This window comes from Meles meles, chromosome 8 (genome assembly GCF_922984935.1).
Source record: "Meles meles chromosome 8, mMelMel3.1 paternal haplotype, whole genome shotgun sequence".
Taxonomy (NCBI): Eukaryota; Metazoa; Chordata; class Mammalia; order Carnivora; family Mustelidae; genus Meles; species Meles meles.
The window spans coordinates 47631904-47655102 of record NC_060073.1 but is presented as its reverse complement, the minus strand read 5'-3'; the positions used below and the strand labels follow the sequence as shown (position 1 = coordinate 47655102).

Below are 23199 nucleotides of genomic sequence, written 5' to 3'. Positions count from 1 at the left end.
TGAAGAAAACAACACCAAGACAAACTCTAATCAAACTACTGAAACCTATGATAGGGAGAAAATCTAAAACCAGCCAGAGGGAATAGGACACATCCACAAAGAAGTGTAAGAATGAGAGCAGGCTTCTCTTCAGAAAGCCAGAAGATACTTGTGCTACATCTTTTTTTTTTTTTTTTTTTAAAGATTTTATTTATTTATTTAAGAGAGAATGAGTGAGAGAGAGCATAAGAGAGGAGAAGGTCAGAGGGAGAAGCAGACTCTCCAAGGAGCTGGGAGCCCAATGCGGGACTCGATCCTGGAAGTCCGGGATCATGACCTGAGCCGAAGGCAGTCGCTCAACCAACTGAGCTACCCAGGTGCCCTTTGTGCTACATCTTTATAGTAAACTGCAAGCCAGAAGACAATGGAGTAACCTCTTTATAGAACCAAAAGAAAAAAACTGTCAATTTAGAATTCAATATCCATAAAGGTCTCTTTCAAAAATGAGGGAAAAATAAGGCTATTTCAGACAAACAAAAACCAAGAAAATTAATTGTCAACAGACGTCACTATAAGAGAAGTTAAAGCATCCGGCTCTCTGCTCCGCAGGGAGCCTGCTTCCTCCTCTCTCTCTGCCTGCCTCTCTGCCTAGTTGTGATTTCTCTCTGTCAAATAAATAAAATATTAAAAAAAAAAAAAGTTGAATGCTTAAGAGAAGTTAAAGCAAAGGGTACCTGGGTAGCTCAGTTGGTTAAGCATCTACCTTCAGCTTAGGTCATGATCCCAGGGTTCTGGGATCAAGTTTCGCATCGGGCTCTCTGCTCAGCGGAGAGCCTGCTTCTCCCTCTGCCTCTGCCCCTTTCCGCACCCCCCACTTGTGCTCTCACTTACTCTCTTGCTCTTAAATAAATAATAACTTTTAAAAAGTCTCTTATTGGGGCGCCTGAGTGGCTCAGTGGGTTAAAGTCTGTGCCTTCGGCTCAGGTCATGATCTCAGGGTCCTGGGATCGAGTCCCGCATCGGGCTTTCTGCTCAGCAGGGAGCCTGCTTCCCTGCCTACTTGTGATCTCTGTCAGATAAAAAAATAAAATCTTTAAAAAAAAAATAACACATTCACAATTCCTTTTTTGTCTTTTTTTTTTTAAGATTTTTACCATCCATTTGACAGAGAGAGAGAGAGAGAGAGACAGTGAGAGCAGGAACACAAGCAGGGGGAGTGGGAGAGGAAGAAGCAGGCTTCGTGCTGAGCCTGGAGCCCGATGTGGGGCTTGATCCCATAACCTCAGGACCACGACCCGAACCCAAGGCAGACACCCAACCAACTGAGCCACGCAGGTGCCCCCACATTCACAATTCTACCACAGAAAGATTTTTTTTTAATGAAGGAATAGTGAAGATTTTTTTCGGACAAATGAAAGCTGACAGAATTCGTCATGAACAGACATGAATTGTAAGAATGATCAAGTTCTTTAGGCAGAAAGAATCACTTGGAAATCTGAATTTACACAAAGGAATGAAAATGAAAAGCCCCATAAATGGCAAATATGTGGGTAAATATAAGACTGTTTTCTCATAAAATAAATAAATAAATAAATATATATATATATATATATATATATATATATATATATATATATTTAAAAGAATACTGACTATTGGGGCACCTGGGTGGCTCAGTGTATTCAGACTCTGCCTTCGGCTCAGGTCATGATCTCAGGGTCCTGGGATCAAGCCCCACATCAGGCTCTCTGCTCAGCAGGGAGCCGGCTTCTCTCTCTCTGCCTGTCTCTCTGCCTACTTGTGATTTCTCTGTCAAATTAAAAAATAAAATCCAAAAATAAATAAAAAAGAATATTGACTGTTTACAACAAATGAATACGTAAACAAAAACAGCACATTATACAAGCTTAAAAAGGAAAGAAATTCTGACACATGCTACTATATGGATGAACTTTTTTTTTTTTTTTTTTAAAGATTTTATTTATTTGACAGAGCGAGATCACAAATAGACAGAGGGGCCTGCAGAGAGAGAGAAGGAAGCAGGCTCCCGCTGAGCAAAGAGCCCGACGCAGGACTCGATCCCAGGACCCTGAGATCACGACCCGAGCCGAAGGCAGCGGCTTAACCCACTGAGAGTTTTATTTATTTGACAGAGAGAGTGAGCGATCACAAGTAGGTAGAGAGAGGGGTGAAGCAGGTTCCCGGCTGAGCAGAGAACCCAATGCAGGACTCCATTCCAGGACCCTGAGATCATGACCTGAGCCGAAGACATAGGCTTACCCACTGAGCCACCCAGGCGCCCCATATATGGATGAACTTTGAAAACATTATGCTAAGCAAAATAAACCAGTTGTGAAGGACAAATTTTTATGATTCTACTTATATGAGGTATGTAGAATAGGCAAATTCATACAGGCAGAAGGCAGAATGGTGGTTGCCAGGGATTGGTGGGGAGGATTATGAGAGGATTATTGTTCACTAGGTACAGTTTCAATTTGGAATAATCAAGTTCTGAAGATGGATGGTGGTAATGGCTGTGCAACAATATGAATGTACTTAATGTCACTGAGCGGCACTTTTAAAAATGGTTAAAATGGTAAACTTTACATTATGTATATTTTACTATAAAGAAAAAAAATGCCAAAAAGAAGTCACCCAGAAAGGTGCTATTCCCACCTCTCGACTTCTTACAACTAATTATGCCCCCCTTCATACCCAAGCCCAGCCATATACTAGATAAATAAGAAATTAAAAAAACAAAAAAATAAAATAAATGATGCATATATATGTATATAAATACACACACAAATAATTCTTAACTGTTTAAAGCAAAAATAATAGCAATGCATGTTAGGGCTGATAGCATGACACACAGAATAAAAGGCAGGAAAACAGCACAAAAGGTTGGGGGAAATGGAAATGGATTACTGTCAATGAGTGTACAGTCAGAATGGGTCAGAAGCTATGATGAAGGCATAAACTGTAGAAATGAAAACACATTTAAGAGACATTTCTGGGATAAAACAGACAATGACTCTTTGGATGAAAATGCCTGAGAGAGAGGTCTTTCCTTCTCTGGGCCTTGACTGGTCCTAGCAAGCAAATGACTGACTTCATAAGCCCTTACATCTCTTCCACTAGACTAATCACAAGGTAACATTATTGTATTAGTTTGTCCATTTTACAGTAACATTATATTACTATGTCCATTTCCCCAATTACCATAAGCTCTTTAATGATAAGAACTTCAGCATTCACTTTTAGGTCCTTCACTGTCCAGTGCATATGGTAGGCACTCAACATGTGCTGGGTGAACTTACATTTTGCTTTTTCTTCTCCTGAACCAAAGCTACATAACGCAAGGCAATCTTGGTCAGAGTTGTGGCAAGGGAGGCAGCAACAAAGAAATCTCCATCCAGAAGGAAGCCTCTCAGGGGAGGTCTGCAAAGCAATCAAGGAAAATGAAATCCAATCATTTCTTAAGCAGCATACAGCTTTTGCAAAAATGATTCAAATAAGCCTATTTAACACTCTCACTGCTACCTTTCAGTGAAGAGGATCTCAATTAGCTCTCTCTTTAGCTTTTAGAAGGAAAATATAATGGAAAATGGAAAAAGGAAAATACACATGGTTTTACAACTTATCTTCAAAAGAACTAGAGCCAAGTCAATATGGAAAGAGAAAATGATTTCAAGTCTATGTTCTAGAGCCAAAGACCTACATTTAAATTCCAGCTTATCTATTTATTGTGTCCCTATGCGTAAGTTACAAACCTTCCTAACCCTCAAATTCCTCTTCTGTAAAATGGGGTAATAATAAACTGTATCTCAATGAGTTGCTAAAGATTACAAGAGACAAACTACTTAGTACGATGCCTAGCATACAGTAAGCTACGATTAAAATTTTAGGCATTATTTTTATCGTGTTCATTATAATACTGGAGAGCAAAATAAGGCAAAAAAATTTAAAATTTTATTCCATCAATTAGGTGGAAAATCTTCAAAATATGTTTCCCAAGCACTAACACAGGCAACAAAATTCACAGTTACCTCCACTTAGCATTTTCTTTAAATCTTTTTAGGATTTTATTTATTTATTTGAGAGAGAGAATGCGTGCACAAACAGGGAGAGGGACAGAGGGAGAGAGGGAGGCAGACTCCCCGCTGACTGGAGAGCCTGATGTGGGGCTCGATCCCAGGACCCTGAGCCAAAACCAGATGCTTAACTGACTGAGCCACCCAGGTGTCGCTCCACTTAGCAATTTCTATATGCGTAATATAATTTTTAAATAGAATAGTTATTTCAATGAAAACAGTTTTAGGAAGCAGAGGAGTAAAACCATCAATGCAATTCCTGAGAGAGATTAAACATCCTCCTCTCAAGTATCTTAAATGCCAAAGATTTCCAAAAAGCAAGTAAGAGGAAAAAAAATCACTTGACTGTACTATACTCAGGAGCAATAGTTTAAAAAGTATAGATGGTAGGGCACAGGTGCTGCAGATCACCTTTCTTCCTCTTTCTTCGTGGGTCGAGAACTGCTAAGTGCACTCTGAGTTGCATAGGTGCCCATCTCAGTTACCAACTTCTGAACCGGCCCTACAGTTATTTCCTCTTCAGGTTTTAATTCGCCAGCTTCTTTCTTTATTTCTGACTCTACAATTGGGATCTAAAAATCAATTGGAAACATCAGTCTAGTAGTAAGATCAACAGCAAGCAAAAATCATATTTAAATAGTCAATCATTTCTATGGAGAAGGCAATCCCCCCAAGGGGATTTTTGCAACTCTGCATTCAATCTTCTTTCCTTCCCAGGGAAAGAAATTTTTCTTTCTTTTCTAAGTGAAATTTCTTTTTTTCCTTTTCTTCCTAAGTGAAAAACCTCAAGTCCAGTCAGGTTAAGAAATTTATACCCAAGGTTCTGGAGTTAGTTAATGGTGGAAACAAGACTATAACCCAGGTCTCCTCACAAACACTGTTCTTCCTATTCTATCATATGGTTATTTGGATGAGGAAACACTGCCAGTTTTAGTACATAAATAGTCTAATGTTAGCATGGTTCTTGTAATACTCGCATTCTCTTTTCAGAATACACAAGCTAACACAGAGTTTTAAAAGTCTTTCCTTTTTTTAAACAAACAATCTTTTCTTCAAATAGAATCTTACCTGAAAGGGTAAATAAGACAGACAATAGAACAGGTGTTATGGCTCCATGCAGGGAGAGGGATGCCCCTAATATCCCACAGCCTCTAAGCTTTATCTGGGTAATTAAAACACATTTTTTAGTGTTTTTAACTCCAACACTACTAAATAAAAATACAAAAGCAAACCACCACATAAAAGTCAGATTTACTAAAGTAAAATCACCATATACAGTAGCAATTACTAAAGTAAAACATACCTCCCCAAGGGACCTGCGGACCTCAGTCATCACACTCTGAATGTCTTCCTTGGTACTACAGTATTCTCCCAGGATCCATAATGCTCCTCGGTAAATCCTAAGGGAAGAACAAGTTCTGAAACACTGACATTGCTAACAAATCTTAAAGGAGAGATCTTTCTCCATGAATTTAAGCTCAAGCAGAAAACAAGATTCTGCAGTTCCAAGGGACTACGGATGAAATTTTAAGAAGGAATGTAACAAAGACACTGAGTTCGATTCTCTCCAGAAATCACAAGCTTCAAAAGGAAAGTAAGTATTCTCACCCATTATTATTAGGAACACTTTAAAATTGGTAAACTCATTAGTAAAAATAAAAAAAATGTCTCCCAGAAAGGTGTTATCCTCCATTTAGGACACAGTTAAGGTAACTTTTATCATTTACTATTATAAAAAATACATAACTTTGATGTAAAAAGTAATTCACTTTTTATTTGTAGTCACTGAAAAGAAAAGGCAAGATGCTGAACAGAATAATGAATAAGGAAGGAGTGCAAAGGATCAGTAATTAAAACACTCCAAAAACATAAAGAAAGCAATAATTCTCTACTTGAGTGTTAAACTGAATAAAGTCTTCAGTTACGTTTTCCTTAAGATTTTCATTAAATTTATTCAAGAGAACTTTTTAGAAACTAAAGTTCTGAGAGATGATAGCCATTAAAGGCAAAACTTTGGTATGATTTTTTTTTTCCTCACAAAGGAAGCAAATCTTTCTCACTTCCATAAATATCAATACATTATATCATAAAAACAATTTTACAGTGGCCCTTTCTTTTCTATCCAACATGGATGTAATGCAAGTCTAGTATACTCTATTCATCAGATGCTTTAAATGAAGTAAATTTGGATGCAACAGTCCTTTCTCAGTAGCAAAGGCTATTTAAGGGAAATGCATTATGTCAGATTTAGTCTGCATTTTCAATCCCTCACTTTAATAAACAATAATGGGAGATATAAATAATGATATTCCGAAAGTGATACACTTTAAAAATATGTTCCTTAGTCACTTGATGATTCACCATATTTTAGAGGAAATAAGGGTAGAGAAACCTAGCTAAATCACACTTACAAAAGCAAATTTTTGTGCACAGATTATAGATTTACTGAAGGTGGAGTGAGGGGATGTCTATTTTGATACTTATATTGATGTATCTTGATTCATTTCTTCTCCCTTATATTTTCAATCCACTGACCCTTTTTTTTTCCCCCACTGACCCTTTAAAGATAGAAACTAGTAAACTGCTTACTTGACCTTACATTTAAACAGACTTTAAACCTACTTGACAGATTTAATAGCATGAAAGACTTCAAGCATCTTCTCAACGATAAGCATTCTCAGGTTATCAAAGCGTTGAATGGCTTCACGAACAAACTCCAAGACATCAGCAGCTGCGGCTTCATTATTGTCACTGAGAAATTCCATTAACTAAAAGGGAAAAGAAAGGACAATAAGATAAAAGTCAGATAATTTTTTTTAAAGATTTATTTATTTATTTGAGAGAGAGTGAGGGACATGTGCACACAAGTCAGGGGAAGGGCAGAGGAAGAGGGAGAGAAAGAATCTCAAGCAGACCCCACACTGAGCACTGAGTCCTCCATAGGACTCAATCTCAGGACCCTGAGATCATGATCTGAGCTGAAATCAAGAGTCAGACATCTAATTGACTGAGCCATTCAGACATCCCATAAGTTATATAATTTTCAGAAAGAAAGAATTATCTAAGTTCTAAGAAGTAAACAACTTTACTAAGAATATAATAATTTTAAAACATATAACAAAACGTAAGTTGAGAAACACGCACTACTATGTAAAAGAAGTCACAATGTCTTTTCCGGGTTTTGTGTAGCCAAATTGACAACCAAAAAACTCACTATAAAACAAAAGCTGGAAATACGCAACTCAAAATAAATTAATTGGATACTTCTAAGTTGTAACTAAAAGTAAAATCATTTCAGAGAAAATTTGGGGTTCAAAGACAAAATTTCAAATTACAGTAACAGATCTCATCTATCTGACAGTGGCAGAAGCCAATGATTCTAAGTATATATATTTTTCCTATAACAAAAATCCTTCAACTTTAAAGAGGTAAAACTATTTGAAAGAAATACTTATTTGTGCTACTGAATGATATTTATACACAGCATAATTTTACCATAGGTAACTGTAACAAACATCAATTATAATAATATGTGGAGGTATTTTTGTCATTTTATTTTTGTGCGTTTACTTTTTTGATGAAGATGTAAGAGAAAGAAGTCAGATTCCTTATCCTTCTGAGCTTAAGGGTGAACAGAAAGATCGCTTCTGACCACAAGATTTAGTGATTCTACTAGTAGTTTAACTGCTAAATAATTAAAACTTTATATTCCTTTAGAGAATTTCAAAATTAAAGTCATCAGAATTACATACCACAGGAATAACATTTGCAGCCATATCTGGAAATCGGACAGAACAGGAGTGCAATGTTCTCACAAGGAGTTGTCTGTATTTGTCAGTATCTTCATGCTCAGACACATTATTTGTTTTAATCACTTCCTTCTTCAAAACAATAACCAACTAGAGAACAAAGTAAAAATAAGTAGGAATTATACCATGTTTGGCCTGACAGCTTACAACAGGGCTGTCAGAGTTTTGTTTTACCTCTTCAACATTCCTAGAAGAGACGAGATCCAGTGCTAACTGCAGAGTTTTCTTGCGTACTTCTAAGTCTGGTGTGCTCAGTACTCTCAGGATGTCCATAACCAGATCCTGAGAAATAACAGAAAATCCAGAATTAACACCACCATTAAGAGAAAAAAATCTTAACCACAGAATGGAGGGTTCTCACCATTATCACCTTAATTCTTCATCAATAATAAAATCACTGGTAGTAGAAAAACCAGATATTTTGGGTATCCTCACGTAACGTGGTATGAAATATATATCACATATAAGGCATTCAAACCGCAAATGTTTACTGTGACTCTATCAAGCTTTAGATCAAACTCATAGTTTATAGACAATTCTGCAGTTAGAGAAACAAAATGACACCACCAAAAAGTAATCAGATGTATCCTCAAGGAGTGGCTTCCTACAGAACAATTGGTCTGGTCTCTTAAACAAGCCCATGTCATGAAAAAAATTACTGCTCCAATTGAAACATCAAGGACATAGCCAGGTAAGATATATGTTCATGACTGGACAAACCAAACAAAAGGGGTATTTCAGGAACACTTGGGGAAATCTGACTTTGGAGTTGGTACTGGATAATATTAAGTAACTATTAATTTCGGGGTGCCTGGGTGGCTCAATTGGTTGAGTGACTGCCTTCGGCTCAGGTCATGATCCTGGAGTCCCAGGACTGAGTCCCACATCAGGCTCCCTGCTCGGCAGGGAGTCTGCTTCTCCCGCTGACTTCTCTCCTCTCAGGCTCTCTCTTTCTCAAATAAATAAGTAAAATCTTAAAAAAAAAAAAAAAAAAAGAAACTATTAATCTCATTAAGTGAGATGTTATTTTCACTCTGCAGGAAAATGTAATGTTTTACTGGCACATATTTTAAAAAAACACTATGGCAGATAAAGATTTTAAAATACAGCAAAACTAATTTATAAGGGATTTTACTTAAAATTTTATTTTAAAAAAATTTCACTGATAAAAAGTTCTAAAAACTGGGGTGCCTGGGTGGCTCAGTGGGTTAAACCCTCTGCCTTTGGCTCAGGTCATGGTCCCAGGGTCCTGGAATTGAGCCCCACATCGGGCTTTCTGCTTAGTAGGGAGCCTGCTTCCTCTTCTCTCTCTCTGCCTACCTCTCTGCCTACTTGTAATCTCTGTCTGTCAAATAAATAAATAAAATCTTTTACAAAAAAGTTCTAAAAACCAATTTCTATATAACTTTCACTTACACTCAGCAGTTGTTAATACTTTGCCATACAGACTTTTTTAAAAAAAGATTTTTATTTATTTATTTATTTATTTGTCAGAGATAGAGAGAGAGAGAAAGAGAGAACACAAGCAGAGAGAAAGAGGGAGAAGCAGGCTCCCCACTGAGCAAGGAGCTAGATTTGGGACTAGATCCCAGGACCCTGGGATCATGACCCGAGTCGAAGGCAGACACTTAACCAACTGAGCCACCCAGGTGTCCCTGCCATATATACTTTATCCCACTCTCCTAACACCTAAACGATTTAGTGTACATCTCCCAAGAATAAGAATATACTCTCCTATAACCACAATTATCATATTCAGAGGACACTGGTAACAATATTACATAATATACAGTCTATAATTCTCATTTCTCCAACTGTCCCAGTAATGTCCTGTATAGCAAATTTTTTGTTGCTGCTCTGATCCAGAATAACATTGAATTTAGATGTCATGGGCCTTTATTTTTATAATAATCATTATTCTCACAGATTAAATAGGTATGCTGATAATTCCACAGACTTATCTTTCATTCTCAGTTGGCTTATTTTTCAAAAATGTAAATGATATTCAAGTTAAAATGAATATATCTCTATTGTTAAGAATACCAAACACAGTACAAATAGAAAAGATATATTAATTCATGTTAGAAATATTTTTCATGGCAAATTCTCTAAAAGGCTATGCTGATTCAAGAGTACACCTTAGCTGACCAAAATTTAAACTACCCAGTCTCCAAGAATTTAAGTTAACCAAGATAGCAAGGCTTGAGTGTTACCTCAGTGTGAGAAAGATTTTTATCTAGGATTTCTCTCTTTCAGGTAACAGTTACCTGTAGTACTCGTTCATGAGCAGGATGCTCTTTTAATTCTATCAATCGATCCAGAACTATGAGCTTTACATTGTTGTCACTCTCCTTAATAATTAAATCAATGTAACACTGAGCAGCAGCCTATATAAAAAAAAGAAACACATTTTAGGAACACATTAATCCATCTTAAATACAGACCTTGAAAATAAGAAAAAAAATAAAGCTTCCAAAGAAACCAAAATACATTAACTACTCCTGCACTAAAAGTTTATGCATTTTCCCCAAAGGAATGTGTTCCCCTCTTCCTAAATTCTAATAAATCTCATTATTTTCAAGTTTAAAAAAGTTAAGAAGAATCACAAGTTGAAAGAATGAAAAGGGGTGGCTATAGGCAGAAATACCTAACAGTCAAAAATTAAGGGTTGAAGCTAAGAAACAAGGCAGAAAAAAGCAGACAGAGTTCCCCCAAAATATAGCTATTCAGTTTCTTTGCGTTTAGGTACAAAGTCTAAATTTTCTGCATTATGGTACAGAAAAATCAGGACCACAAAGTCTGACCCTAACTCAGTAAAAGCATTAGACGAAGGAGCAAACCTGAAAGAGCTCCCAACAGCCAGAGCTGGAAGAGTATGATAAATGAAACAAATAACAATAATGATTATAATATACAGAATAAAACAGCCATACTGATACGAAGAATGGAAGAAGGGCAGGTGGTAAAGGGACAGCTCTTCTTGCAGGACTCCAGTTAATAAATGTATAATGAGGGAAATAGAAAGTCATTGTTAGAATAACACATCAATAACTGCTGTACAGAAATGCTAAAATTAGTTGGTATAAGTTTGAGGAGAAATAAGATATTTGCAGTTTCAAAGTACCTTACTACATTATTTACTGATTACAAAAGGAAAAATCATAACTCAACAGTGGAGAAATCTGACAGGCATCACCTTAACCCACTGATCAAGGTTAACATCACTGATAGTATTCCAACATCATGTACACTCCGAGATATAATACATTGAGAAAGGTTCATCACTTCCATAGTATGCTTCCCCAAAATGCATAACCTCAGTCTATCTGTCAGAAAACATTAGACAAACTCAAATTGAGGGACATTTTACAAACAAACTGTCCTAGTATTCTTCCAAAGTGTTACAGTCATGAAAAACAAGAAAAGGCTTGAGAAAGTGGCACAGATTGGAGGAAACTAACACATGACAACTAAAAGTAAAATGTGGGATCCTCGAATGAATCCTGGTACAAAAAAAGGAGATTAGTGACAAAATCGGTGGAATTCAAGTAATATCTATAGTTTAGTTAACGATATTTGTTCCAGTGGTAATTCCTTAATTTTGACAATTATACAATTGCTATGAAGACACAAACATTATGGGAAGCTGGTGAAGGATAATGAGAAATTTGTCCTATTTTTACACCTTTTGCTGTTTTGTTGTTCTGTAAGTCTAAAATTATTTCAAAATATAAAGTTAAACAATTTTTTCTAAGTACTGGCAGGTAAAGCAATTAAGTCTATTTATACAAGCTGGCTTTAAAGAACTATTCATTCTCTGACTATATTAAGGGTTCCTCATGCAGTCTTGATAAAATATATTAAAGAGAAAGCTAACATTCCATTATTGAGAATAGGCACTGTAAACTTTTTTAATATCCATCATGTAGGATCCAAAATTCATTTTTCCAGATCTAGGTTTTAACATACTTATTGCATGGGGAGAGATCTTAAAATACCAGTATCATTCTCCAGAAACTAGAAATATTAGTATTCTCTGTCTTTCTCCCCACATATGAAAGCAAGAAAGAAGAAAGAATGGACTATGTAAGGAATCCAATAATTTCACAATGTTCATAAACTGTTATTTCTATGCCAGGTAATGCCATGTAATCACAGAGTAAACTGAAATGCCACTAAGTCATTAAGCACTGGGGTTTAATGTGTCTTTACTTAAATATGTCTTAAATGACACTTAAATGTGTCTTTTTATGCATCTGACTCCTGGTTTCAGCTCAGGTCGTGATCTTGGGGTCCTGGGATTAAGCCCAGCCTTGGACTGCACACTTCCCACAGGGTTTGCTTGAGATTCTCTCTCTCTCTCTCTGCCTCTCCCCTCCCCTGCATTCTCTCTCCCTCTCTCTCAAGTGAATAAATAATCTTTTAAAAAAGAGAACAAAATAATAAATAAATAAATAAATCTCAAGTGCTAAGACAGCATATCTATCATCTAACGGGCACCAAAAGAAATAAGCGGTACCTTGATTGCGGTGGGTGCACTGGAGAGTGTCACTAATGTTCCGGCAGCTTCATATTTTACAGCTGGGCTAGATGACTGTAACAAGTTATAGATGCAGCGAATGAAACGAGCCCTTTCTGATGGATTAGCATGACAGACCTGGAGAAGAAAATATTTAGGTTCCAACTGACTCCAGGGACACTTGATTTCAAACAGATCTTTTTTTTTAATAGATGTCAGCTTAGATGCTAGTTTTCTTAATTTGAAAGCAAAGAATAGTAAGTGCATCTGAAGACATCAGCCAACAGGAGATAAGACACTATGACTAGTAATTTCAGGAAGAAATGGGTTTTACTTCAGACAACTGTTACAGCTACTCATTCATTCATTTATTCAATCACAATTAATATTCTCACTCTTTCACAAAAAATTTCCAATAGTTTATAATAAAAGATATGCATACTATCTATCTATCTATCACACAAGTGAAATAGAACAAGAAAATGTGGAGTAATAAAATCAATGACCAAGTGCATTAATATGGGTACTGTGATAGGATATCAAATTTGGTCCTAAAATTTTATTCTGGATGTCAGGTCAAAAAGGGAAACATGATGGATATCAATCTCAATAGCTGATAAAAGGAAAAAATCGGTTCTTAATGCAAGAAAGATAACCCCTTTCTCAAGTACTACTACTTATTTATTTGGAATGATATTCCACATTGTGGAGACAACTAGAATTCCCTATGCTATCCTAAATATATTTTAATACCTTTATCTATGAAGCAAATATTCCTTATTCTTTCTTTTCTGAACTTGGTTTTTATGTCAGGTTTTCCTCTAACATATGTACAGTCAAATCTCTTTTATTCAGGCATGACTCAAAAGCTATTTCCTCTTGGGGCGCCTGGGTGGCTCAGTGGGTTGAGCCTCTCTGCCTTTGGCTTAGGTCATGGTCTCAGGGTCCTGGGATCAAGCCCGGCATTGGGCTCCCGGCTCAGTGGGGAGCCTGTTTCCCCCTCTCTCTCTGCCTGCCTGTCTGCCTACCTGTGAGCTCTGTCAAATAAATAAATAAAATCTTAAAAAAAAAAAAAAAAAGCTACTTCCTCTTACTGTAACGTGGACCCTGCTAGACAAAGAAGTCTCTGAATAGCAGAGAATCCCTACTTTGGAGAGCTTCAGCAGCATCAAACCACACAATGAACTAAAAGGAACCATACATTTACAGATCTGGTTTCATCTTAAATGCCAAATCCAAATGACTGGTTCCTTGTGTTGAAAGGGGCCCTTTTCTTTCAGAATCAAAGACAGGGGGGCGCCTGGGTGGCTCAGTGGGTTAAGCCTCTGCCTTCAGCTCAGGTCATGATCTTGGGATCCTGGGATCGAGTCCTGCATCGGGCTCTCTGTTTGGCGGGGAGCCTGCTTCCTCCTTTCTCTCTCTCTGCTTGCCTCTCTGCCTACTTGTGATCTCTCTCTGTCAAATAAATAAATAAAATCTTAAAAAAAAAAAAAAAAAGAACCAAAGATAGCTGTAATCAGCAGTGTCTGCTGTAGGTACTTTGTCAATATTACCCTATTTAGTAAAGTCATTCCTGTTGTATATTTTAGTTGGCTTCCAATGTTATCAATACCAAAACAGGATGTTATTTACCTTTCATCAGAACATTAAGATGCAATCAATTCTTTCAAAGAATGTATCAAATTAAAATGTTGCCAAAAAAACACTTCATTTTAAAACCCATTTTAAAAACCAAATCTCACCTAGTTTTAGACTTCCTATTGGTCAATGGCTGACAATGTCATACTGACATATTTAGAGTCTCTCTATTTTCTTTTACACATATGGAACACAGAAAGTATTTAAAGCTTTTCTCATTTGTTTATAACATTTCCAAAGTAGTCTGGTGTATACTCAAGAAAAGATTTTGAATTTTTTTCCAAAGCCTGATTCATAACCACTCAGTTACTGAACACTGCATAATGATTTCTCTGCTGCTGTATTGGGCCAAGCCATGAGTTTTTAACAGAATTCTTTAAGGAGGTTTAGAAAAATTGAAAGTGCTTGAAAAACATAATAAAACAAACAAACAAAAAAAGGCTTTCATAGACTATGTTTTAAAATATTTCTGGGGGCGCCTGAGTGCCTCAGTCATTAAGCATCTGCCTTCATCTCAGGTCCTGATCCCAGGGCCCTGGGATCGGCCCACATCTGGCTCCCTGCTCAGCAGGAAGCCTGCTTCTCCTCCTCCCACTCCCCCTGCTTGTGTTCCCTCTCTCACTGTGTCTCTTTCTGTCAAAAAAATTAATAAAATCTTTTAAAAAATAAATATTTCTGCTATTAAAACATTATCCTAACAATTAAGCAACATTCCAGAAAAAGACAATTTAACATTGTCTTAAACTCTTAAAGAGTATTTTACCCATTTTAGTCTTACCTTATAAATGAGTTCAACAATCACCAACTGAAGAATGTCTCCAAATGTTTGAACTTGATCAATGCAAGTACTTAGATAATCCAAAGCTCGATCCTAACAAAATAAAAATATATTTATCATCTTCCACCTCATTCAATAAAAGGATTCAGACAGAGTACCCCTACAATCGAAACAAACCAGCTATTTAGGATCATGGTTATTCCTGCTTCTAAGATTTAAAGAAAAATCTCAATGATGCTTATTTCCTGAATGCTGACATAGAAAACTATGACCTCAATAATATCTCTACAGCAAAAGTATCAGGAAATTTTACTGAACTTTTTCTAATTATGCCCCTCATGTAGGTAAAGAGCAAAACACCAAATATATAAGTCAATAAAACCAACTGTACAAGAGGACAAAATATCCTGGCCCAAACAAGCAGCTTTCTAATAATCTTGTTCACAAAGATAAAATGACAGTATCTAGATTTCAGAGAAATGGACAGATTCCATATTTTTCAAGTCTTCATGCATATTATTTCCCATATTTTGAGAATACTGGACAGCAAAAATTCCAAGATTAGATGCCACCAAAGTAAGCAGAGTCACTGCTGATCCATACAATTTAAGCAACAGCAGAGTCGGATGTAGAATTGACACCAACTTAGGAAATTTGAAGAGTCTAGTGAGGATACTCACATACAATGAAGACAACGCTTCTTTCCCAGACATGGCTCAGGGTGAACTCTATATAAAGCTACTACTTTGAAACAATTTTAGATCTATACCAACATAAGGAAAAACTGGTTTAAACACCAAAACAGAGTGCTACAAAATACGGCCATAATAATTTCAATCTGGAAAAACCATCAAGTGGCTATTATTATATACCTCTCAGACGCTTAAAAAATTAAGTATATACATAAGCAATTGTCTGGAGAAAGATTAAGAAAATACTATTTTATACAAATTAAGTTCAAAAATCTAAAAAAAAAACACCAAAATATACAGTTGTTCTATAAACAAAATCACTGACTAAAAACTTGATTAGGTCTATGTAAATACTTTTAATTCTCACTTGAATACAGTCACAAAAGTATTTTTTTAGAAAGTTCATCACCTGATCTGCATGAATTAGCATCATAAATGCATTCCTTTTGCAACTTGCATCCTTCTCATTCACCAGAAAATCATGTATCAGTTCAGGAGCATCAGGAATAAGATGTTCAAAATTCCTTAAAATAAAACAGGTAATATTCATATTTAATAAAAACCTATTTGTTGTCTTAGTAACTCCCTGGACACCTATAAAATTAATCTTTATCAAGCTTACATCTTCATTTACTAAATTATCAAATTAAGGGGGCGCCGGGTTGCCTCAGTCATTAAGCGTTAAGCATCCGCCTTCAGCTCAAGTCACAGCTCAGGTCACGACCCCAGGGTCCTGGGATGGAGACCCGCATCATCATCACATCATCGGGCTCCCTGCTCACATCATTGGGCTCCCTGCTCGGTGGGTGGCCTGTTTCTCCCTCTCCTACTCCCCCTGCTTGTGTTCCCTCTTTTGCTATCTCTCTCTCTGTCAAATAAATAAAGTAAAATAAAAATTATCAAATTATGTGTTTTCTAGTTTAATAAAGAAAAAGCTGACTTCTTCCACATGCTTTCACTGGAATATCTCTAATAATTGTTTTTCATATACTTTAGGAATACAATAGCAATGTTCATGATGGCAATCTCAAGGTACTGAAAGATTCTTAAGAATTATCAGGAATAAAGGGGACGACGTCTGGGTGGCTCAGTCATTAAGGGTCTTGCCTTACACTCAGGTCATGATCCCAGGGTCCTAGGATTAACCCACGTCATCTAGCTCCCTGCTCAGGGGGAAGCCTGCTTCTCCCTCTCCCATTCCCTCTGCTTGTATTTCCTCTTTTGATGTCTCTTTCTCTCTGTCAGATAAATAAATAAAATCTTAAAAAAAAAAAAAAAGAATTATCGAGAATAAAAATAGTCCGAAAAACAATCTGAGGGTTTTGAAGGGCCGGTGGGTGGGAGGTTGGAGGAGCCAGCTGCTGGGTATTAAGGAGGGCACGTATTGCATGGAGCACTGGGTGTGGTGCAAAAACAATGAATTCTATTATGGTGAAAAGAAATTTAAAAAAAATTAAATTAAAAAAATAAAATGCCTATAATCACTTAAAAAAAAGAATAAAAATAGTCCTTTGAATTGTATTAATTATGCATTGTATTTACTTAGTCACTTACTTGCTAACTTACTTCCTATTCTGGAAATTTTTAAGTATTTGTAATATACAGATTAATGAACCCCAGCTTAAAAACCGTCACCTGACTTCAACAATTATTAACTCATGGACAATTCTGTTTCACCTATACCCCTGCCCACTTTCCCCCCCATATTATTTTGAAGCAAATCCCAGACTACTCACCACCTCTTCTATAAATATATTGGCATATTATAATTGAGGATTCTTTTTTTTTTTTAAGATTTTATTTATTTATTTGACAGAGAGAGATCACAAGTAGGCAGAGAGGCAGGCAGAGAGAGTGAGAGGGAAGCAGGCTCCCTGCTGAGCAGAGAGCCCGATGTGGGACTCGATCCCAGGACCCTGAGATCATGACCTGAGCCGAAGGCAGTGGCTTAAACCACTGAGCCACCCAGGCGCCCAAGGATTCTTTCTTTTTAAAACAAATCATAACACCATTATCATGCCTTAAAAAACGTAAAAATTCCTTAATATCATCATATACAGTGTTCAAACTTCCCGGTGCTTTATAAATGTCATAATTTTTGTGTATGCAGTCTAGTTTAAGTTCTGAAATTTGTATAGTCTGTATGGTAACTTTCAAAGAACTCTACATTATTAACCAGAATACCACTTCCCCAACAGATAACAAAATCTAATATAACAATAAGAGAACTGTGAAACACAACAATCAACTCTTACAGTACAAAGATATTTGTAAAAGTTACATCTTCTGTCTAAATAGATTGACACCAGTGATTATAAAAGCCAAGCATTCTAGCCTTATCTAATTGGTTCTTTGAATCATTTTTAAAGTCCAAAATCTTCAGCTTTCCAACAACAGGAATCAGTTAAGAACTGTAACCTTTCTAATTAAAAAGTTCCCTCCTTGAACCCTCCTACACTGCTGGTAGGAATGGAAGGTCGTGCAGCCATTCTGGAAAATAGCATGGAGATTCCTCAAAATGTTGAAAATGGAGCTACCCTATGACCCAGCAATCACACTACTGGGTATTTACCCTAAAGATACAAATGTAGTGACCTGAAGGGGCATGTGCACCCGAATGTTTATAGCAGCAATGTTCACAATAGCCAAACTATGGAAAGAGCTTAGATGTCCGTCCACAGATGAATGGATAAAGAAGATGTGGTATATAAACACAATGGAATACTATGCAGCCATCAAAAGAAATGAAATCTTGCCATTTGCAATGACGTGGTTGGAACTAGAGGGTATTATGCTGAGCAAAATAAGTCAATCAGAGAAAGACAATTATCATATGATCTCTCTGATATGAGGAATTTGAGAGGCAGGGCGGAGGGCTGTTGGGAATAGGGAAGGAAAAATGACACAAGATGGGATCCGAAGGGAGACAAACCATAAGAGACTCTAATCTCACAAAACAAACCGAGGGTTGCTGGGGGTGGGAGGGTAGGGCTGGGTGGTTGGGTTATGGACATTGGGGAAGGTATGTGCTATGGTGTGTGCTATTAATGTGTAAGCCTGATGATTCACAGACCTGTACCCCTAGGGCAAATAATACATTGTATGTTAATAAAAATAATTTAAAAAAAAGTTTCCTCAAGGCTTCTAAGGGTAAAAAGATAAGACCCACATTCCACATAAAGAAAATTCAAAAACAGGGTCAAAACTCAAAACCTACAAGGGCTAAGCAAGTTAACTAATTAAGTGGACTGAAGTACTACAATTGAGAATGACAGGCACTATAAACTAGAAAGTTTACAACTTATTTAAAGGGAGCTACTGTTAATTTCAGCATACTGTCATGCAGAAACTAGGACCCGGGGTTATCAGATCTTTTCAATGTTGACAACATAATGATAAGAAAAAAAAAATTGCTCAGGCCAAACAAAACATTATCGCAAGCTACGTACAATCTGTAAGGAACTGCTGTGGAACCTCCAGTCTAAAAGAGTAAACAGTCCTCATAAAACTAAGACACAGGAGTACCTTTATTTACCTATAGATTGTATAGATGGCCAAAACAGCATTTCTTCTAACATAGCTGTGTCGGTGCTCCAAACAAGCACGGATAGCTGGCATTAAAGGTTCTAGCAATTCTGCTTCTTTCAGTTTGCAAAGAAAACGAAGAGTGGATCCTCGAATAAATTCATTAGGATGCTGAAGATCCTGATAAAATTTAAATATGAAATGTTGAGTTCCAGCATTTTACAAAACAACACACAGTAAAGTACAAAATTTCTTATGAGGAAAAGAAAGTAGGTTTGTGGAAAAAGATCTACATTATTAGATAATTTCCTTCAGATTCCTGTCCATTTTTACTTATTACATCAATGTCTCATATTCTATGTGTTACTGGTTTTTTTTTACTAGTAACATAAAAATGCATGGAAAATATGTCCAAAGAAAGTAACAATAAAACTTTTTACAGTAACTTTTCACAACTTCAGTTCCAATTATTGATAACTTAGATCTTATCCAAGATATCATTTTAAAAATTAAAACAAATCCCATTCCACCAATTTTACAATTAAAATCAAAGCAATATTCAGAAATAACCATGGTTTGGTTTACCTTTCTGTATGCATCACATACAAGGATCATTTCATGTAAAAGTCTCCCATCTGGAGTTGTTTTAGGAACAATTTCCCAAAATACCAAAAGTAATTTTTTGATGGTATGATCCTGAAGAGGTAGCACAAAACGAATGATGGTCATCAGAAGTCCAGGAAGCTTTTCACCATTAAGAATCATAATAATTACTTTCTTTAAAGCTTCAGTCTTTGACTTCACATCTCCTTTTTCTGATTCAAAAAAAAAAAAAAAGGCACAATCATTTCAAAGAAAAATTCCTCAGGTTGTTTTACAATTCACAAAGTAAAACATTTTCTCATTTTATCAGCAGTAATTGTAATAAAGGCAGTAAAGAAAGTGACAACGGTTCTCGACCTAGCTCTACCATAAACAAGTTGAATGACTTTACCCAAGTCATTTATCTCTGAACCTTATGATACTTTACAGAGAACATGAAGGCACTGGATTAGATCTCTGGTCCCTAACCCATGGAGTTAAAGCAGAAGCCATGAATCTGTAGGTATACCAAATGATGCATGTCTCAAATACATACGTAGCTAGTTTTCACAGTGTAAATAGAGGCTATTAGAATAAGTGCTTCTGAATTCAACATAGCTTTTAGTCATCGGAAGTTACAACCACTATCATGAGGGGAAAACGGGGAAGATCAGTGGCTTTTTTTTAAACATTAGATCTTCAAACTCAAAAAGGTTGAGGGGAGGCCTGGGTGGCTCAGTTGGTTAAGCCTCTGCCTTCAGCTCAGGTCATGATCCCAGGGTCCTGGGATCAAGTCCTGTATCGGGCTCCTTGCTCAGCGGGGAGCCTGCTTCTCTCTCTGCCTCTGCCTGCCACTCTGCCTACTTATGTTCTCTCTCTCTCTTTCTCTCTGACAAATAAATAAATAAAATCTTTTTAAAAAATGTTTAAAAAAAAAAAAGCTGGGAACTAATACAGTAAATCCAAAATCCCATATTTCTACAGACTATAAAACTGCAGTGCTCACTTTGGCAGCACATAAACAAAAATTGGAACAGACTACAAAACTTCAGAATCTTTCTTAGGAAATCACCTAAAAAACTGGAAGAAAATTAAAATGTACTAGATGAGTAGCCATTATTTAGAATTAAGGATGACATATTTAAAGTACTAGTTTATTATTACTTAGCTTAAAGCAATTTATACTATAAATTGTTTTATGCAACACAATCTATAATTTCATCATTATCACTGGAATCAAAGGCAGGAATGTAATAGGCAAGCACACCCACCACTTGGCACACAAATAAACAAATATCTAGGAGAGGGGAGGACACAAAGGGATGCCGAAGTTTTTAATAATCTTAGAGTTATCATGAAGAAAAGAAAAGAACTGGGAATACATTTCCAACAATTAGAGCTAAATGGCTATCAAATGAAGAGTTCCTTGTTGTTGCCAAAGAGACAAGAGACCGTGAATGCCCAACTGATAGAGTTACAGAAAGGATTTAAGCTTTGGAATAATTATAGAAGGTAAATCAAAATTCCTTTCTAGCCCCCAAAGGCTACATATCTATTACTAGCTTGGTATGATATTTTCACATGTTGCAGAACAGAGAATATTCTCAGGTTCTCAATTTGTGTTCAACTGAAAACACAGTAAGTGTTCTTGCCGAATTTATTCCACAAGGGTCAACATTTTTGTTTAAAATACACCACCTTCGGGGTGCCTGGGCGGCTTAGTAATAAGCGTCTGCCTTCAGCTCAGGTCATGTCCCAGGGTCCTGGGATTGAGTCCTGCATCAGTGATCTGCTCAGCGGGGAGCCTGCTTCTCCCTCTACCTCTGCCTGCCACTCCCCCTGCTTGTGTACTCTCTCTCTCTCTGCCAAATAAATTTTTAAAAAATCTTAAAAAAATAAAAATAAGGGGCGCCTGGGTGGCTCAATGGGTTAAAGCCTCTGCCTTCGGCTCAGGTCATGATCCCAGGGTCCTGGGATCGAGCCCCGCATCGGGCTCTCTGCCCAACAGGGAGCCTGCTTCCCCCTCTTTCTCTGCCTGCCTCTTTGCCTAGTTGTGATTTCTCTCTGTCAAATAAATAAATAAAAATCTTTTTTAACAAAAAGAGTACATGCTCTGCCCACTGAGACAGTCAAGTGTCCTGAAAACTTTTAAATTATAAGAAAGATATAGTAATCAAGTTTATTCATTAATGTGCATTTCATTCCACTATCATACATAAACTCAAACACACACAAAAAGAACTATCTGTGGCTTTGGTATATAGGGCTATAGCTTTAAGTGACATAAAGGAGGGTTTCTTTTTCCTTCTCTAAAAGTGGTTCTCAATAGAAACCAAGTTATTAAGAAGCCTAAAATCAGGAGATACTCCATTATTGCTGATTAAGACGTGGGAACAGGCAAGTAAAGTACTGTCTCCTTTCAAATGGCAAACTACCTTCTAAAAGGATACTTTCAAGACCTGAAGCATAATTTTCACACTTCTTTGTTTTAAACAGTAGTTACCATTTAAGTAAAACTTATTTTTAGTAGTTCAATGAAACAAGAATCATTGTTTTGGAACGTGTCTTACTTTGGAAAAAATGTTCTTCACAGAATCACTCACAAAAAGGATACAGAGTATACACTTTTAAAATCCAGAAATATACTTGCTTTCTTTTTGTAATAAATGCTTTGAAAAAGCTTAAACCTTTTTAAACCTCAAATGCTCAAAAAGCTTAAAACTTTCCAGAAAACACATGCATATTCCAAGTTCAACAGGTGGCAAACCCAAAGAACAAAGTTATTTTGGTTTTACAAGCTAAGTAATAAGAAGTTAACTACACAAAGGAACTGAAACATTCAAATACACATTCTCAACCTGTTACCTGCAAAGAACTGTCAGCTACACTTAAGCATAATATATTTAACTATACAAGCCATTATGTTCTTGTGAGGAATATCTAACAACTAAACTACTATATTTCTCTGGCTTTACTAAGCGAAGCTGAGATGTTGTTTTATTTCCAAAAACCAACACTGCAAGTCTAAATGTAACAAGTTTTGATCTTATTTCTTTGAGAGAGATAGCCAGAGAGAGAGAGCAGGAGCAGAGCAGAGGGTCAGGAGGAGCAGCAGACTCCCCACTGAGGAGGGAGCCTGAAGTGGGGCTCAATCCCAGGACCCTGGGATCATGACCTTAGCAGAAGGCAGACGCTTTACTGACCAACCACCCAGGCGCCCCAGGTTTTCATTTTTATTAAGACCCAAGTTCTGGGGTGCCTGGGTAGCTTAGTATCATCTGCCTTCAGCTCAGATCATGACAACAATGTAGGATGGATCCTCACACTGGGCTCCCTGCTAAGTAGGGAGCCTGCTTCTCCCTCTCCCTCTTCCTGCCGCTCTGCCTACTTGTGCCCTCTATCAAAGAAATAAATAAAATCTAAAAACAAAAAACAAACAAAAAACCCCAAGTTCTACTTAAGAGATCCTAGAAAAAAGTATTTAGATAAAAATTAAGTATTTCTAATTACAAAGAAACTTGTAATGGAAATGAGCCTTTTATTTTCATTTTTTCTCCATTTAATTTTCAAAATATCATCAGAG

The 23199-nt window shown here is 36.6% G+C and overlaps 1 protein-coding gene across 1 annotated transcript in view; it reads right to left on the bottom strand.

The window, feature by feature from the left end:
• Positions 1 to 23199, bottom strand: part of COPB1 (COPI coat complex subunit beta 1) — a 37521-nt gene that overhangs the window by 13300 nt on the left and 1022 nt on the right. The window contains exons 3-14 of the mRNA XM_046016763.1: positions 19620 to 19849; positions 19045 to 19214; positions 15919 to 16033; positions 14818 to 14910; positions 12402 to 12539; positions 10150 to 10269; positions 8057 to 8164; positions 7826 to 7972; positions 6696 to 6841; positions 5377 to 5473; positions 4485 to 4645; positions 3300 to 3420 (exon numbers count right to left, since the gene is read on the bottom strand). Coding sequence (XP_045872719.1) covers positions 3300 to 3420; positions 4485 to 4645; positions 5377 to 5473; positions 6696 to 6841; positions 7826 to 7972; positions 8057 to 8164; positions 10150 to 10269; positions 12402 to 12539; positions 14818 to 14910; positions 15919 to 16033; positions 19045 to 19214; positions 19620 to 19849 — 1646 coding nt within the window. The remainder of the gene's footprint in view (positions 1 to 3299; positions 3421 to 4484; positions 4646 to 5376; positions 5474 to 6695; positions 6842 to 7825; positions 7973 to 8056; positions 8165 to 10149; positions 10270 to 12401; positions 12540 to 14817; positions 14911 to 15918; positions 16034 to 19044; positions 19215 to 19619; positions 19850 to 23199) is intronic.